This window comes from Dermacentor albipictus, chromosome 10 (genome assembly GCF_038994185.2).
Source record: "Dermacentor albipictus isolate Rhodes 1998 colony chromosome 10, USDA_Dalb.pri_finalv2, whole genome shotgun sequence".
Taxonomy (NCBI): Eukaryota; Metazoa; Arthropoda; class Arachnida; order Ixodida; family Ixodidae; genus Dermacentor; species Dermacentor albipictus.
Genome location: NC_091830.1, coordinates 54,670,848 through 54,689,737, shown reverse-complemented (window position 1 = coordinate 54,689,737; position 18,890 = coordinate 54,670,848). Strand labels below are relative to the sequence as shown.

The window sequence follows — 18,890 nt, the reverse complement described above, 5'->3', positions numbered from 1 at the left end:
CATTTACCATTCTTTTATTATGCGTAACATTAGCAGATGACTTGAATTAACACAGAATCCTAGAATGTGTGTTATATGCATATTTTTCTATTTCATGGAGGTTTTGAATGGCTCTGACGATAATGGATCGTTAATACCGAGTTACGTTTGCCATCTTAATGTAATTTTGTATTAGGAATATTATTTGGTCAATGTTGTAGCAGTTGATGATGTTGATGATGATGATGATGATGATAGAACTTACATCATGATTGTGACTTAACATGCACAGACGACGTCTGTAAAACTAGACACGAAAAAAAACGAGACGCACCTGTGCAATGCGCAACTGCAACACTACATAACTTTATTGTTATATGCTATCTCCTCCCCCATGTTGTAAATGGGCTAGCAGCTGAAATCGCCAGTCACAAGGATGTTCTCTAGGTTGATGGAAACACAGATGTTCTACCGTGAATCGTCGCACACAACGTTGGTAGCATATGTGTCAGTCTCTTTTCCGGCGCCCCTTGACAGATGCTACCCGAAACTTATCACCACTGGAAGCTGCAGAAAGTGCCAATCAAACCTGGATTCTTGGCGCCTTCAATGAGCCAAGTATTTGCTGCAGTTTTCCCATTTGCATTTCCATGCAGTGAGCAACACTCCTCGCATTTATTTTTTGTTGTTTCACTTTCACAGAACACAAATAATATGTGAACTAGACTGCTGCGCCAAGTCGTTAGAGCTGTAGAGTTGACAAAAAGTTAGTTTCGCCCTTCCTTGTGATAAATTATCATTTAGATTCTCGTATTGGTCATACACAAAGCGTGTTTTGAAGACGTCTGATTGTAGTCGCTTACAAAAAGAACTCGCACATACTGCAAGTAGCAGAGAATTACACTTTCATGTGATGTCGCTGGACGCCCGAACTGTCTGCGCCACTTGACCAAAAAAGAGCTGCAGCGGCGAATCCACCGCTCTGTCTTGGCTCGGTACCGCCGTCTCATGGGCGCCGTTATACTCACCGACGGCAGTAGAGGGTGTTGATGGCGTATGGAACGTCACCACTCCCCCGGTTGGGTGGCGGGAGATCTGAATTTCGAAAAAGGTATTCGGGCCCTTGAGACTAAATCTAAATCTTTTCTTTGCACTAAAGAAGCATAGTTCCTGAAATGGCATTTAAACATTCTACTTTGACTTGAAATTTGCCTTTGGTGCCTCTTTAAACAAGCTTTCATGAAGAAAAAAATGCTTTAGGAGTAGTGTTAAAGAACGCTACCAAGATATATACTGACTGATTAAATGAAGATGGCTTGGGGAGTATCTCACCACCGCAGTTCAAAAGGGATGCCAATAAATCTATATCATCACCATAATTTGCATCCTACCATGTCTCTTGTCAAATCAAGCTGGCTAGGAGACTATGTCACCGCCGCGTTTCGAATGGCATACCAACAAAGAATCATCGTCATCACTAAGTCGGAGTAGACTTAAGGGCGCAGTGTAGCCCCGCCCACGCCTTCATAACCGCCAGCCACTGATTTTCCGCGAGGCTGCAATTAGTTCGTACATCGTACTGTCGTTCTTAAGACATGCAATGCCATAAACGAAGTGACTTTTCACTTATTCCTCTCTTTACGACTGCATATATTTTGAAATGACGTAACGTAGCATTATACAAGAAGATATGAATCTCGACTAAATTCTTGCCACTGTATTCGGGGTGGTCTGTACCATCTCTTGCACTATTGACAAGTTTTATAACTATAGGACGCACTGACGCACTTGGCGTTTTGTACATTTCGCATCAGAACACATATATTTAGCCTTTTGTTTTTTTTTTAATATAACGGGATGCTCACTAAACCGCATTTTACCAGCGATCTTAGCTTTAGACAAGTAGTTTTGCTTCTTCGATCCGGCACAATTAATGAGAAACCTTTTAACTGTGGTGGCGAAAAAAAAACAAGCAAAACGGCTATTTACTTCGCCTATTTTCCCATTTTTGTGCCCTAGACATCGGTAAGGAGGATAAAGAAATCAATCAAAACACTTTTATACATCTAAACGCCGAAGTATGCCAACATTTTTGACAAATACTTGCACCAAGTGGCATCCTAAGATGCGTTCATAAAGGTATTTAAAAATTGTGCCAGACATGCTCCTCTACAACGACAAGGCTGATTTGCTAGGCAAGCTTGGGCGACAAGCTGCGACGTTTGTTTTGTTATTCTTGAGTTAAAATGCATAAATTTGCTTATTTGTGTAATCATTGCCATATAATGTACGCAGCTCAATTACTGTATTCTGTAGATCAGAGTACAGTTGAAAACATTTTTAATAGTCACTGTAGTTACCTCGAAAATAATTGATTGTGCGTAGGTGCCAAAAAACACTTTTTTAAAGCATTTATACTAAGTGTTCTAGTTTATGATGCAATTAGTACAATGATGGCAACATTTTAAATAGAAAAATTTTTCTTAGACTCTCGGTGTTGCACAAGGTGTGTTTTGCGATACTGGCGTGGGCTCAGCGCTGCTGAGCTCCAAGTCGCATGTTACATAACGATCATGGCGGCGGTATAATAAAGTGTAATAATTACAGCTAAATCAATGGTTAACCAATTGAAACCAAGACAAACCCAGGCTAAACCAAGCTTTCGTTTTGCATATCCAGTGTTAGGGGAGCAAGCCAACACTCAAATTTTCTCTCGTAGTTTTTCCCTTTTTTTGTGAGTTGCCTTTTATGTTATATCGTTTGTGTTTTTTCGTTTTTTCTTTCCCTACCAATATATATGAACGGACTCCTTTGCCATGATATATTACTGTGGCCCTGGAAAAAGGTCGGTGCGCCGACCGAAACTGTTGGATAAATAAACCAAGCACTACCGTGAAGTTGCGCCTTAAAAATATAAATTATGTGGTTTGACTTGCCAAAACTACTTTCTTATTAGTAGGCATGCTGTAGTGGAGGACTCCGGAAAGTTCAATCACCAGGGGTTCTTTAACCTCCACCTACACGGGTGTTTTTGCACTTGGCCCAGTTGTGCCTGTCATGTCTATATATGCGTGTGTGCCTGTGTGTCTGTGTGTGTGTGGGTAAAATGTAATGCACACATAGGCACCCACACTGCAGCCACAGGCGGTTTACCGGAAGCCATCACTCATATAGGGGCATTAAAGCGTAGCAGCTGCGTCAGAGGAGCTGAACTCCCACCTGCAGGAACTAGCGCTGTGAGCTGTTTATTCCGATCCCCAGTTTTCTTCAGTGCGTAGTATTTATCATCTGGACCTCAACCGTTCAAGGCTAAAATTTAGAAATTATGGCGATATTTGTGAAAATGAGTGCGTTCTGCACAGCTGGTATCTATATTCTCACTCTGGTTCTTGGCGCCATGACGTTAAATATTGCCACCGCATTGGCCCCCAATGAGACGGTCGTAGTAAGCACAGCAGTGGGAAGTATACGTGGTGCCATACGTATTGTTGCTGAAGGCAGACAAGTGTATAGCTTCACCGGCATACCTTACGCTGAACCACCGCTCGGAGAATTACGGTACAAGAAACCACAGCCGTCAACACCTTGGGGTGATGAAGTGCTCGACGCTACGAAGACGCCACCATCTTGCATGCAAATCAGCGTGTTCTCTCCAAGGCATCTGATTTGGGTCCCCTATGGTGAGTCTGAAATTTTCTAGATGTTGTTTCGTGTTTATTTTTTCAACCCTAAATTACCTAATCTCGATGGCTTCACGGTGCCTCACTGCAATTTTCACTTTTAACAACACAGAAACTGGTTGCAGTAACAAGTGTTGTTTGTACGACCATCCACGATAACCTGCAAATTTTGCGGCGTCTACACTGCTCCCAAACTCAATGAGATTGTGTAACAATAGAATCATTATTATATATTCAAAAGTGAAGCAGCATTTATGTGCACTTCGAGTAAACGCTATCAGCTGTATTCGTTACTGCGCCACAACAAGAACACACTGTGTTCACGCATGAATGCCGCTTTCACCCCTGTTATGTGAGGGCATCCCAGTGCTCTCCGCACTCATGAGGGAAGCAAAGGATACATGGCAACAGGAGCAACAACTTACGGCTGTACTGTTAGCGGTTGCCTCAAGAAATTGAGCGAATGAAAAACATGCTGACATCGTCGGTGAAGACTGGGGGCTGCTCTTGCCATGCAACAATTGCATTTATCTAATGTCTGAGTTTCTTGTGTCTGTCTCGGGCACCACGTATTACTTGCCTCTCCCTGCACTTCCCCTCCTCCAAACGGCTTCTGTCATTTGATGCTTTAGTATGACATAAAGCTGCCACGAGCTTCTTTACAGCTATTCCCTCAAGCTGTCCTTGAAATATATATATATATATATATATATATATATATATATATATATATATATATATATATATATATATATATATATATAAACGAGAAGAAAGGGGGTTAACCGAGGGACCCGATAATTATTAGTCATATAATGAGAAGCCAACAAACATTGACACCAAGTACAACATAGGGGAAATTGCATGTGCTTAATAAATGAAATAAAGTAATGATAAATTATTGGAAATTAAAGTGGATGAAAAAACAACTTGCCGCAGGTGGGAACCGAACCCACAACCTTCGCATGTCGCGTGCGATGCTCTACCAATTGAGCTACCGCGGCGGCGTTTCCCCATCCACTTTCTTCGGTATTTATGTGTACTAGTAGAACCCTGGGAGTGTTAGCCAGCGCCCCCACTCACAGACCTTGGCGGCGGACGTGGAACGTCTTTTTTGCCGCAGGCGTCACGAGAACGTGATCTTTTCGGGTGAAGGCAACTGGTCAATAAACCCACATATGCTACCTGAAGGCATCAATGTTGCCGGATTCGAGACCCTCGTTATGTAATAAACGAGAAGAAAGGGGGTTAACCGAGGGACCCGATAATTAATAGTCATATAATGAGAAGCCAACAAACACTGACACCAAGTACAACATAGGGGAAATTGCATGTGCTTAATAAATGAAATAAAGTAATGATAAATAATGGAAATTAAAGTGGATGAAAAAACAACTTGCCGCAGGTGGGAACCGAACCCACAACCTTCGCATGTCGCGTGCGATGCTCTACCAATTGAGCTACCGCGGCGGCGTTTCCCCATCCACTTTCTTCGGTATTTATGTGTACTAGTAGAACCCTGGGAGTGTTAGCCAGCGCCCCCAATCACAGACCTTGGCGGCGGACGTGGAACGCTTCGCTTGTTGTGGGTTCGGTTCCCACCTACGGCAAGTTGTTTTTTCATCCACTTTAATTTCCATAAATTTATCATTGCTTTATATCATTTATTAAGCACATGCAATTTCCCCTATGTTGTACTTGGTGTCAGTGTTTGTTGGCTTCTCATTATATGACTATGACTATATATATATATATATATATATATATATATATGCTTTTTTTATCACCACACTTTTCTTCACGTGAAGGCACTACTCTTGTAATATGTTTGTGTATGTATATATATTTTCTTATTAAACATATATCATCATCAGCCTAGTTACGCCCACTGCAGGGCAAAGGCCTCTCCCATACTTATCCAACTACCCCGGTCATGTACTAATTCTGGCCATGTTGTCCCTGCAAACGTCTTAATGTCATCCGCCCACCTAACTTTCTGCCGCCCCCTGCTACGCTTCCCTTCCCTTGGAATCCAGTCCGTAACCCTTAATGACCATCGGTTATCTTCCCTCCTCATTACATGTGCGGCTCATGCCCATTCCTTTTTCTTGATTTCAACTAAGATGTCATTTACCCGCGTTTGTTGCCTCACCCAATCTGCTCTTTTCTTATCCCTTAACGTTACGCCGATCATTCTTCTTTGGATAGCTCGTTGCGTCGTCCTCAATTTCAGCAGAACCCTTTTCGCAAGCTTCCAGGTTTCTGCCCCATATGTGAGTACTGGTAACACACAGCTATTATACACTTTCCTTTTGAGGGATAGTGGCAACCTGCTGTTCATGATTTGAGAATGCCTGCCAAACGCACCCCAGCCCATTCTTATTCTTCTGGTTATTTCAGTCTCACGATCCGGATCCGTGGTCACTACATGCCCTAAGTAGATGTATTCCCTCACCACTTCCAGTGCCTCGCTAACTATCGTAAACTGCTGTTCTCTTCCGAGACTGTTAAACATTACTTTACTTTTCTGCAGATTAATTTTCACACCCACCCTTCTGCTTTGCCTCTCCAGGTCAGTGAGCATGCATTGCAATTGCTCGCCTGAGTTACTGAGCAAGGCAATATCATCAGCGAATCGCATGTTGCTAAGGTATTCTCCATCAACTTTTATCCCCCATTCTTCCCACTCCAGGTCTCTGAATACCTCCTGTAAACATGCGGTGAATAGCATTGGAGAGATCGTATCTCCCTGTCTGACGCCTTTCTTTATTGGGATTTTGTTGCTTTCTTTGTGGAGGACTAAGGTGGCTGTCGAGCTGCTATAGATATCTTCCAGTATTTTTACTTATGGCTCATCTACACCCTGATTCCGTAATGCCTCCATGACTGCTGAGGTTTCGACTGAATAAAACGCTTTCTCGTAATCAATGAAAGCTTTATATAAGGGTTGGTTATATTCTGCACATTTTTCTATCACCTGATTGATAGTGTGAATATCGTCTATTGTTGAGTAGCCTTTACGGAATCCTGCCTGGTCCTTTGCTTGACAGAAGTCTAAGGTGTTCCTGATTCTATTTGCGATTGTCTTAGTAAATACTTTGTAGGCAACGGACAGTAAGCTGATCGGTCTTTAATTTTTCAAGTCTTTGGCGTCCCCTTTCTTATGGATTAGGATTATGTTAGCGATCTTCCAAGATTCCGGTACACTCGAGGTTATGAGGCATTGCGTATACAGGGTGGCCAGTTTCTCTAGAACAGTCTGACCACCATCCTTCAACAAATCTGCTGTTACCTGGTCCTCCCCAGCTACCTTCCCCCTTTGCATAGCTCCTAAGGCTTTCTTTACTTCTTCTGGCGTTACCTGCGGCATTTCGAGTTCCTCTAGGCTATTCTCTCTTCCACAATCGTCGTGGGTGCCACTGGTACTATATAAATCTCTGTAGAACTCCTCAGCCACTTGAACTATCTCATCCATATTAGTAACGATATTGCCAGCTTTGTCTCTCAACGCACATATCTGATTCTTGCCTATTCCTAGTTTCTTCTTCACTGTTTTTAGGCTTCCTCCGTTCCTGAGAGCCTGTTCAATTCTATCCATATTATAGTTCCTGAGGTCCGCTGTCTTACGCTTGTTGGTTAACTTAGAAAGTTCTGCCAGTTCTGTTCTAGCTGTAGGGTTAGAGGCTTTCATACATTGGCGTTTCTTGATCAGATCTTTTGTCTCCTGCGATAGCTTACTGGTTTCCTGTCTAACGGCGTTACCACCGACTTCTATTGCGCACCCCTTAATGATGCCCATGAGATTGTCGTTCATTGCTTCAACACTAAGGTCCTCTTCCTGAGTTAAAGCCGAATACCTGTTCTGTAGCTTGATCCGCAATTCCTCTAGTTTCCCTCTTACCGCTAACTCATTCATTGGCTTCTTGTGTACCAGTTTCTTCCGTTCCCTCCTCTAGTCTAGGCTAATTCGAGTTCTTACCATCCTATGGTCACTGCAGCGTACCTTGCCGAGCACGTCTACATCTTGTATGATGCCAGGGTTCGCGCAGAGTATGAAGTTGATTTCATTTCTAGTCTCACCATTCGGGCTCCTCCACGTCCACTTTCGACTAACCCGCTTGCGGAAAAAGGTATTCATTATCCGCATATTATTCTGTTCTGCGAACTCTACTAATAACTCTCCTCCGCTATTCCTAGAGCCTATGCCATATTCCCCCACTGACTTGTCTCAAGCCTGCTTCTTGCCTGCCCTGGCATTGAAATCGCCCATCAGTATAGTGTATTTTGTTTTGACTTTACCCATCGCCGATTCCACGTCTTCATAAAAGCTTTCGACTTCCTGGTCATCATGACTGCATGTAGGTGAATAGACTTGTACCACCTTCAATTTGTACCTCTTATTAAGTTTCACAACAAGACCTGCCACCCACTCGTTAATGCTATAGAATTCCTGTATGTTACCGGCTATTTCATTATTAATCAGGAATCCGACTCCTAGTTCTCGTGTCTCCGCTAAGCCCCGGTAGCACAGTACGTACCCGCTTTTTAGCACTGTATATGCTTCTTTTGTCCTCCTAACCTCACTGAGCCCTATTATATCCCATTTACTACCCTCTAATACATCCAATAACACTGCTAGACTCGCCTCACAATTTAATGTTCTAACGTTAAACGTTGCCAGGTTCATATTCCAATGGCGGCCTATCCGCCATTGCTTAAGCCTTGCTTAAGCACTACATGTGGGCGAAGAAACGTCAAATTGCTAGACGCGTGTGGTTGCGATATTATAGCGAAAGTTGTTGCGTATAATTTACGATACGCCATGAGGCTACGGACATGCTTTAGGACTACGGATGATACAACAAAACTACGGAAGAACTTCAAAAATATCAGTCACTGGCGAGACCTAGCTGCACGCTATTTTAAAAATGGAGTCTACTTTTAGCTTCTCCATCTTGTACAAGCTTCTTTAAAATTCACTGACACATTCTTCATTCACTAATCGATAAGTTAGATTCCCAGGCCTGATTATTTAAGGATCTCGTTTATTTGTGAGTTTTCGGTTTTTCGGAGTTTTCGGTCGTATTTTGGTCAGAATTTCAGAGTCACCAATTTTGTCTTCGCCATTCAACTGTCGCCATTGTTTCGTCTTCATACATCAGTCATCACGTGGTCATAAGGACATGCAAATTTGCCGTCATTCTGTCATGGCCATTCAAACATTTTCGTACTGTTATCATCCCGATGTCTTTGTCAAGCTAGCATCGCCATATGCTCGTCTTCATAAAGTCGTCATCGTTGCATCGTTGCCATTTCATTATGTTCGTTACAGCGCAGTCACACAGTCGTCGGCATTACATCTGTGCTATTCGCTTCTCTTGAGGGCTAGGATCCGTATGTGTTGAAGCGGTATGAGCCTTCGAATAGAAGATGAAGAAGCGCGAGAACCGGGAGACAGGAGAAGAGAAGAATAAAGTGGGAATAAAAATGTAGACAAGATGGACGCCAGTTCCACAGCAATGCTTTACGTCTACTGTGTCCTTTAAATAGGAACGCTACATTATTTTGGCGCAGTCGACAGCGAACTCCAACATGTGGGTGAGATTTTTCCTTGAAAAGACCTCCGCGGACAAGATCATCTTTTCGAGATACCAAGCTGAAGATGAACCAGCGGTGGAACTACCTCGCGAACTCAACTCGGCAGAACTCATGAACCTGGTTTTAGAGAAGGCTTCCATGGACCCTGATGAACTACGTCGGAAAGGTGCTGTGAACGTGAACTTGCCTCTGGTGATCTTCGACGAATTAGTTCTTCAACCGATGCGTCGACAGGACTCTGGATCACAGTCGTCGACGGAAGAGGTGAGCCTCGTTTTGAAAGCACTTCGGCTACAACAAGAACAGATTTCGCAACAAAACCAGCTGGTGACATCGCTTATAAGCTCTTTAAACGCTGAGAAGTCAGTGACTAAATTTTTAGAACCCGATGCATTCGACGGCATGTCATCAAGTCCAGAAGGTTGGCTTGAATTCTATGACTATGCTGCTGGGAAGAACAACTGGCACTCTAATGAGGACAAGATTACTAACATGCGTAGTTACTTAAGCGGTGTTGCACGGAAGTGGTATGATTTGCACATTATTGAAGAGGCTGGCAACTCTTGGAATCAGTGGAAAGAAAAATTCTTGACGACATTCCGAAGCAACCCAGTGCAAAGGTGGGACGCCGCGCTTAATTTCAAATTCAAGCAAGGCTCCCTCGTCGAGTATTTCTTTGACAAATGCCGCCTTTTAAAGCTGGCCGAGCCTCTGCTTCCTCCGTCTGCCGTAGTAGCACTAATAATGCACGGACTGCACGCGCAAGTCCTGAAGCAAGTGCAAATACGGTCACCTAAAACTATGGACGGGCTCCTGGAGTGCCTTCACGACATATCATTTACTTCAGAAGAAAATATAAACGCTAGCTCAAGCGGTCGCTTCACACGGTCCGGCGCGGATTGGTCAAGCCGTAATCAGCGAGAACCGCGCCGCCTTGCAGGCGGCACAGAGAACTTGGGTTGGCGCGGTCCCAGAGGTCGGGTGCATAACGTCGACAGCGACCCCGTTCCCCTCCTTTCGGACGCTGAAGAGGCTCCGACGACAACAAAACTGATAAACAAGGGTGATCAGTCCGACCCGATGACCACAACTGAGACTGTTTATTTAACTTGCTCTAGCCTACTTCACATCCCTGTCAAAGTGGGAAACAGACATATGATGGCTTTAGTTGACAGCGGTGCCTCTGTGTCTATAATTAATGCCAAGCTGGTAGATGCAAGTCACCTGCATAGTGGAAGAGTACTACGGGTGCAAGGCTACGACGGAAAAGTGACAATGCATAATCAATGGGCCTCAGTAAACATCGAGTTCCAAGGTCATCAAATAGAGAGTGAAGTACTGGTGATTGAGGGGGTGACGTATGACTTTCTGCTATCCAGACCAGATATAAAGAAACTAAAAATCAACGTTTACTGGGACGATGCTGTTTTAGTGGAAGGACTATCAAGGCAAGAGACACAGCCTGATAGAAAAGATAACCTGCGAGTTGTCAAGTGCGCGAGGGATATTGCAACGACCTATCCTGAACTGGTATGCATAGGAAGCTACCCACCAGCGATGACGTCACACAAGGTGCCTTTCGAACTAACCGACAAGCCTGTCATCCGAAAATCGCCTTATAACATGTCAAGAGAGCGCAAGATATGGTTGAAGAAGGAATTGCAGGAGATGCTAGACGCGAATATAATCCGGCCTTCGGTGTCACGCTTCGCCTCTCCCATAACTATTGCGCCGAAAGAAGATGTAACTTTCAGACTGTGCACAGATTACAGGGTTCTCAACCGCCAGACAGAGCTTATACCGGTTCCCATGCCGAAGATAGACACGATTATAGATGAGACAGGTGGTTGCCAATGTTTTTCACGTATTGACTTGTGCAAAGGTTTCTGGCAGATCCCGCTAACCGAAGAAACAAAAATGTACACTGCTTTTATCACGCCCTTCGACCTGTACGAGTATAACCGGCTTCCTTTCGGCTGGAAAAACTCACCAGCATGGTTCCAGAAGATAATGAACGAAGTCCTGAAGCCATTCTTAGGTGTCTTTTGTAACGTGTACATCGACGATATTATCGTCTTCTCCAAAACAGAGGCAGAGCATCAGGAACACCTGTCCCAGGTATTAAATGCCTTGAGCTTGGCACACCTCAAGGTTAATTTTAAGAAAAGTGCGTGCTTTCAAAGAAAAGTTGTGTTTCTTGGAAGAGTCTTTGATGGGACTACCAAAAGCACGAAACAAGAGTCCGTTAAGAGGATATCCCAACTGGTAAAACCATATGACGTCCACTCATTGCGTGTGTTTTTGGGATTAGCAGGACATTTCAGACCTTTCATAAAAGACTTTGCCATAAAAACAAGATGCCTCACGCGCCTAACGCAGAAAGCAGTTCCATTTGTGTGGGATAAGGAATGTGAGAGAGTCTACCGTGATCTGGTGCACAGAATCTCTGCTGACCCTATTCTACGCATACCAGATTTCACTTTACCCTTTGAACTGAATACCGACGCCTCACATTATGGAACAGGTGCAGTCTTGTACCAGAAATGTCCAGAAGCATCCGGCCGAGAAAAGCGACACGTAGTAGGCTACTACAGCTACACCCTCAAGCCACCTGAAGTCAACTACACCACTACTGAAAAGGAAGCGCTTGCAGTCCTTAAGGCAATTCAGTACTTCCGTACGTACCTAGAAGGTGCGAAGTTTACTTTGTTCACCGATCATCAGGCCCTCACTCATCTCTTGAATATGACCCAACCTAAGGGACGTAACGCCAGATGGGTGAACTATTTGCAGCAATTTGATTTCACCATCTCCCACAGACCTGGACCCCTTTTGACTGATGCAGATGCATTGTCTAGACTGATGATACAGGCCGAACAATCTGAAGAAATCAATGAAGTAAAATTGTGGGAAGGCACTGAACAATTGATGTTTATGGAAGGTCGCTATCAAGTCCCGCCAACGCTGATTTCAAAGGTTCTTTATTTGTACCACGATAGCCCAGAATCTGGAGGACACGACGGATTTTGGCGCACCTACAACAAGCTAGTCAAGAGATTTACGTGGCCTCACATGAAAGAAGACGTCAAGCAATACGTTCGTTCATGCCACCTTTGTCAAGTCAACAAAGTGAAATATAAGCAGCCTACGGACGCCATGATAATACCTTGCCACTCGAACGTGCCTTTTGAAGTTATACACCTTGATTTTGCCGAGCTGAATAAGAAACGAGAAGGAGTCCGAAAAACGCAAGCTTTTCTTCTGGCCATAGATGAATGCACCAGGATGGTCGCGGCACGGGCAGGAAAAGAAGATGCGAATAGTGCCATCGCCCTTCTCGAACGGGAAATGTTTAGGACAACCAGGACGATTGTATGTGACAACGGTCCAGCGTTCAAGAGTGAAAAGCTAGCAAGATGGGCTCGCGACCATAATATATCAATCAAATTCTGTGCGCCATACCATCCCGCAGCGAATGGGCTTGCAGAGCGTGCTATACGAGATGTAAAACAATACATCAGGATGTACGATAGTTTCCCTGGTGGTTGGAAATGCTCTTTAGAAGCAGCTGTACGACATCACAATCGCTCCTACACCAGTGGCTTGGGATGTAGCCCGCAGTTCGCTTCTTCAGGAGAGACCCCTATTCTTCAGGCGGACCGTGAATTGGGGCTGTTAGAAAATCTCAAGATCGTCGAGGAGAGGAAACAAAAATCGCAGGAGGAGAGGTACCGTAAACGAATGAAACAAAATTTTGACAAGAGACATTGCTTAGATATCCCAGACATTCAAGTCACCGACCTCATTCTAGTTAGGAAAGGAGTAAGAGAATCCAGTGCCAAATTTTATGGTCCTTACTCTGTGACAAAGACAGCCACTCAGAAAGGAATATTGAAGACTGTGTGGTACATTGGTGAACGGGGCGCAGTTGAATGTGCTTCGATTGGAAACGTTTTCAAGTATTACCCCAGGAGGGGTTAGCAAAAGAAACCTGGAAGGGTGAAGCGGTATGAGCCTTCGAATAGAAGATGAAGAAGCGCGAGAACCGGGAGACAGGAGAAGAGAAGAATAAAGTGGGAATAAAAATGTAGACAAGATGGACGCCAGTTCCACAGCAATGCTTTACGTCTACTGTGTCCTTTAAATAGGAACGCTACATGTGTTAGCGCCAGATATTTGCTGATCTAACCTTTTGTCCGTTATGATGTCTATGACTGCGTCCTGTGCATTATGCTTGCGAATGATCGTTAGAAAAAACCCGTCAAAGCCTCCCTTAGAACAATGCGTAGAGCATGTGGGATCTGCAGTTTCCCTTCCAGGATCACAAATGCTTCCATGATAACACGGAAGTTTGCTTGGAATCGCGTGAGTGAGTGCTATGGTGTTGATCATAAAAGAATGGGCACCTGGTTATTCACTATTCTCATTCATTGCGCAGCGAGGGCATTGACTCCGGCAGGTTTGAGAAATGAGGTTGCATACCGGAGTGTATCTGTCAGCTGCCTGTTCCTAAACTTCGCGGACTGCATGACACTATCGGTAAAAATGGTTCATAACCAAGACCGCAGTCGGCTATTTTAAGAATAGTACATGGGGTACTTATTACTTGATACCCATCAGCTTAGGGAGATGTTCATAACTTCAACAGTGTTTACGGGCACTGATCTTTGTGTGTCTCGGGGAGCTAATTAAAGGTAGTGTAATTGAAGTATAATCGACTATAGCTCGCTTTTAGAAAAGTAATACATTTGCCAGTATTGTAAGACCCACAACAGGCAGTACTACTCGGTGTTTTGCCTAATGTCAATTCATCTAAGACTGCAGAGGCAGCTATTAGCATTTTTGTAGAATGTTTTGGACACAATTGTGAACCAAGTTGGCCATGCCATTTCCTCTTATTTCTGAACTCACATTCGTGCTTGGGAATTACTCTGCACTGCAGGCGTAATTTGCCCCTTCGTTCAAGAGCTGAGTAGTTGTGCTTTTTACAGCGAAAACTGTTATGGGCTGATTCCAGTAGTCGTTTCGGTTGGCGATGGTGTCAGCCACCGCCGCCGGTTTCCGGTGTCAGTAGGAGCTATGGCCAGGACTGAGAAAAAAAAATTGGAGGACGCTTAAGCTGCACCTTCAAGAGTGCAACGCGACAGCGTTCCCATCGACCCGCCAAGGTGTGTAAGACAATGCGCTACGGCGCAGGGATCACTTACGAGGCGCCCCGCATCGGATTCTGCGGCCACCTATCACACGGAGAGCGTCGAGCAACGCAGCGTTTGGCGCGGCAACGAAACGTGCGCCTGAGCAAACGGAACGAACCAAAGAACTCGGTGTCTCGAAGGGGGAAACGATCTACGCCAGCCAAACGTCGTGATCGGCACGGGCAGAGAGATAGATAGATTGTAATCTAAAGACAGGAACGGCGCTTGATTCTGCAACCCGCGTAGGAGCATGGCGAAGCGTCGTCAGGGGAGAGGGAGTCGGACCCGCGACGCCCCTGGCACCGGTCCGCGAACAGCCCCAATGCGCGCATGGCGCGCCACCTGTCGGGGCAGCGCCGTACATTGAGAGGAGGGGTCTTTTGTTTTTGCCGCAAGATGGCTCTGCGTGTGCGGTAAGCGCAGACGAAATGTAGCGGAAACGTACGTCGCTACTCGTGTAAATGCGACTTCTGTTAATTACGTGCTCATAATTACCGATATACACCGCAGTATAACTTTCTACGGCACGCTTTTAAGGCAACACCGCGTTCACTAGAAGCGCGTTTGCACCGCTTTCAAGCATGGAACTCGTGGCTGAGTGGTAGCGTCTCCGTCTCGCACTCCGGAGACCCTGGTTCGATTCCCACCCAGCCCATCTTGGAAGTTGCTTTTTTATTTATGAAGTGCCTGCCGTGATTTATCGCTCACGGTCAACGCCGCGGACGCCGACGACACCGGCTTTTCTGCGACACGAGCTCCTTAACGCTATCGCGTTAAAAAGCGACGACAACCGGGATCGAGCACGGGCCTGCTGCCCTGATGTCAGCTACTCTAACACTGCACGATGCCCGCGCTTGCCTGCATGCAGCGGTAAAATGTCCTGTACGCGTATTCCAGCGTGCGAGGATCACGCGATATGACATGCGCGCCGCGCAGCGTCAATACATGCACATTTTGCATTGCAGCGGCATACTATTACACCAGGTACAACGCCATGAATTCGATGCACACGTAGCGGCACATGGCAATTAAACAAGGTTTGAGGAAAAAAAGAAGTTTAAGGAGAAGGGAACAACAAATGATTGAGTAACAGCAAATGATTCAGGACAATAATACAGATAGTGTAAGAGTGGTGTCGAAGATTGTTATGCAGAAGGCAGAGATAATCATAAATAGCCGGGCAAAGAAAGAAGAGTTCAGGATCGCCTGTCAGCCACTTGAGTCTCTGAAGGAGTATGTTATCTAGGCCAATAATTCACAGAGAACCCTGACCATGAGAAGGAAATTTACAGAGCAATAAAAATGGGTTGGAGCACATACTGCAGCCGTTGTCAGCTCCTGACTGGAAGCTTACCTGTTATTGACTAAGTCTCGCATGTCAGTGGGTACTATTAAAATAAATATGGCACTCACGCTAAGCACTTCACGGGAAATTTCGAATTTCTGCTTGCAGACACACCGAAGAGCGAGGACTGCCTCTACCTTAACATATGGACACCGCAGCTGGACTCGTCGGTCCACCTACCAGTGATGGCATGGCAACACGGGGGAAAATTTCAAGTTGGCTCTGCTGCAATGCGGCTCGATGACGGCGGCAATTTGGCTGCCCTCGGGCAGGTCGTCGTGGTCACCATTGCCTACAGGTGGCTCGCAAACCATAATATTAGCCTTATAATTGGAGTGAAAAATTTCCTGCATTCGAGCATTCACGGCGTAACGATGCCACAGTAGTACACCGCTGTGTGGGGAGTGAATTGATTTTATTTGTTTAATTGTTTAAAAGTCCTTAGAGGACTCGTATGAGGTATTGGGTAAGGGGGGCGTTACAGTAGGATTAAAAGGGTATATAGGGCATATAACAAAACATATTTGACATACATTATTAATAAGCAGTAAAAAAGTGCATACACATTTTATACAAGCACAAAAGCATTATACAAAATAACAGGGTTCGTAATGTACATATTAGAAAAACTAAACGATGCAGTTCATTCAATAAACAATGAAAAATAAACTTTAGCCACTCCAGTACAAATATTAAACAATACTAAAAATACAAGAATAATAGGCGAAATGATGAGCTCATGAAGAAGAGAGCACATAAGTGGAAAAACAAGAAAAAGTATCATGCACTTTATTGAAGTTAGGCGGTGGAATACGAACTGATGAGCTGGCGGAATTTATCGGAATTAGGTTCGGAGACGATGAAATCAGGAAGAGCGTTCCACAATCGAATGTCACGAGGAAACGCCGACTACTTGAATGCATGTGTGTTCCCGTAGATGCATGTGAAGCTGTGGTGATTATATAATCTACGATATATGAAAGGTGCGACTTCAAGCCGTAAAGAACATTTCAAATCTGCGTGAACGTACTTGTGAAATAATCATATGAGTGCAAAATCGCGTCGAGTTTTTAGTGGCTGAAGTAAAATATCAAGTTCTATTTGTGAGATACTTGAATTGTTGGTGTAGTTACGCTAGATAAACCTGGAGGCTCTATTTTGAATTGATTCCATTAAGCTGGTTAGGTTGTTATGATAGGGTGATCAGATTGGAGAGGCAAATTCGAGCTGGGGGCGAACAAATGTCTGATGAGCTGGCATGCGGATGTTAGAGGGCGAATTACGTAGGTTTCGGCGTAAGTACCCCAGTGCTATTGAAGCATTAGCACATATAGTAGTAATGAGATGGGCCCAGGAAAGGCTTCGTGCGAGAATAATTCCAAAGTATTTGTAGTAAGTAGCGGTAGAAATTGGCTTAATATTTACGTTATATTGGAAAGGACAGATTTTGTGATTACGAGGGAAAGAGATTACTTTGCATTTAAACGAATTAGGAGTCATTAATCAAGTGTTAGACCAATCCAATATGAGATGAAGGTCCTTTGGAACAATGAGGTGGTCATCGGGGCTGGTTATAGGGCGGTAAATACTGCCGTCATCGGCGAATATTCGTACTCGGTATGCTAAGTTATTAGGAAGATCATTAATGTATATTAAGAAGAGTAGCGGCCCAAGAACGCTACCTTGTGGCGCGCAGGAAGTGGCATAGGAAAGGGGAAAAGAAAGATTGTTAACGACTGCAAATTGTCGGCGATTAGAAAGAAAGTTCCGGAGCTAACTGAGTGTCAGTGATACCAGTCTTAGGGCATTTAACTTTGAAATCAGGTGGCAATGAGCTACGCGATCAAACGCATTCGAAAAGTCAAGGAATATGGTATCAATCTGTACATTATGGTACATGCATAAATGCAGGTCAGTCGTGAATTCTAAAAGTTGTGTCTCACATGACAAACCCTTCCTGAACACATGCTGATTAGTGAAAAAAAAAAAGTTGTTTGATTCCACATGGTTGTATATGTTAAAAGCAATTATATGCTCGAGCATGTTACAACAAATCACGTGAGTGAAATTGGCCGGTAGTTATCTGGTGAGTGCCTGTCACCGTTTCTTAATGTGGGAATTACTTTCGGAGTCTTCCAATCTGACGGGCGTGCTCCTGAAGTTAGTGACGGTTTGAGAATGTGATAATTATATTTTACTAGAAGTCAAAACGGTGTTCTTTAGTATTTTGGAATTTTCGGTATACTTTATTATGAAAAATAACTGCACAACTGTGAAGTTGTGTCCTGTCACACGGAAGAGAGCGAAAAGCGTGTATTTGATAGAAAAAAAGTAGAGGGCTTCATTATCATGAGCGAAGCTTAAAGTTATTATCTCGGATGCATCGTTGGAATATCAGCCTCCTGAATGCAACCTTGTCTTTCGCGTAACATAAACGAAACATTGGAAATTGACCTCTACACATTACTCATGTTACGGTAATGTCACAATGTTCGCGGTCGTCTTCAGTTTTGAGACTTTCTTGAGAAATCCGGTTGGTTGGTAAAGTAAATTATGCAGGACGAATAAATATTCGCCTTGCGGCACAGGTCGCTTTGGAGAGGTTGTAGAACCTGCAGAGAAGCAACCCATGAAGTCAATTCGACAGTGTTATCTACAGCTTCAACCTTTTTTCGAAGCTCGGAATAGTGTCCACGAAATATCGATAAAATGGACGTCACGGTGTGCTTGCGTGCATCTGAATTGCAGCACTCCAAACTATGTGAGCCATTCTTCAGCGTCCACCACTATGTTGCTATATTCGCCACGCGGGATCTCACCTGCGTTATCGATATTCACCACGTAGGTGCTTACGACGGACGCCATGGCCGATTGCTTTAATTTGTTTTGATGGGTTTGCGGGCCTCGTTCATTAGAACAACTGTTGAGACGACAGGAATTCAGAAGTGAGCAATTGACCGGCGACGTTATATTCATTGATATTTCGCGCAGCTCAACGTTAGCTCCGAAAAAGGCTCACGAAGAAGATAACCATATCGAATCAAGTTGATTAGAGTTCTAACAGCCCGCCTTCCAACTTTTATAATGCGACTT

The 18,890-nt window shown here is 44.3% G+C and overlaps 1 protein-coding gene across 1 annotated transcript in view; it reads left to right on the top strand.

Moving 5' to 3' along the window:
* The first annotated feature begins 3,155 nt into the window (after positions 1 to 3,155).
* LOC135907662 (acetylcholinesterase-1-like) overlaps positions 3,156 to 18,890 on the top strand; it is a 28,078-nt gene continuing 12,343 nt past the window's right edge. The window contains exons 1-2 of the mRNA XM_065439362.2: positions 3,156 to 3,659; positions 15,906 to 16,095. Coding sequence (XP_065295434.2) covers positions 3,305 to 3,659; positions 15,906 to 16,095 — 545 coding nt within the window. The 5' untranslated portion in view covers positions 3,156 to 3,304. The remainder of the gene's footprint in view (positions 3,660 to 15,905; positions 16,096 to 18,890) is intronic.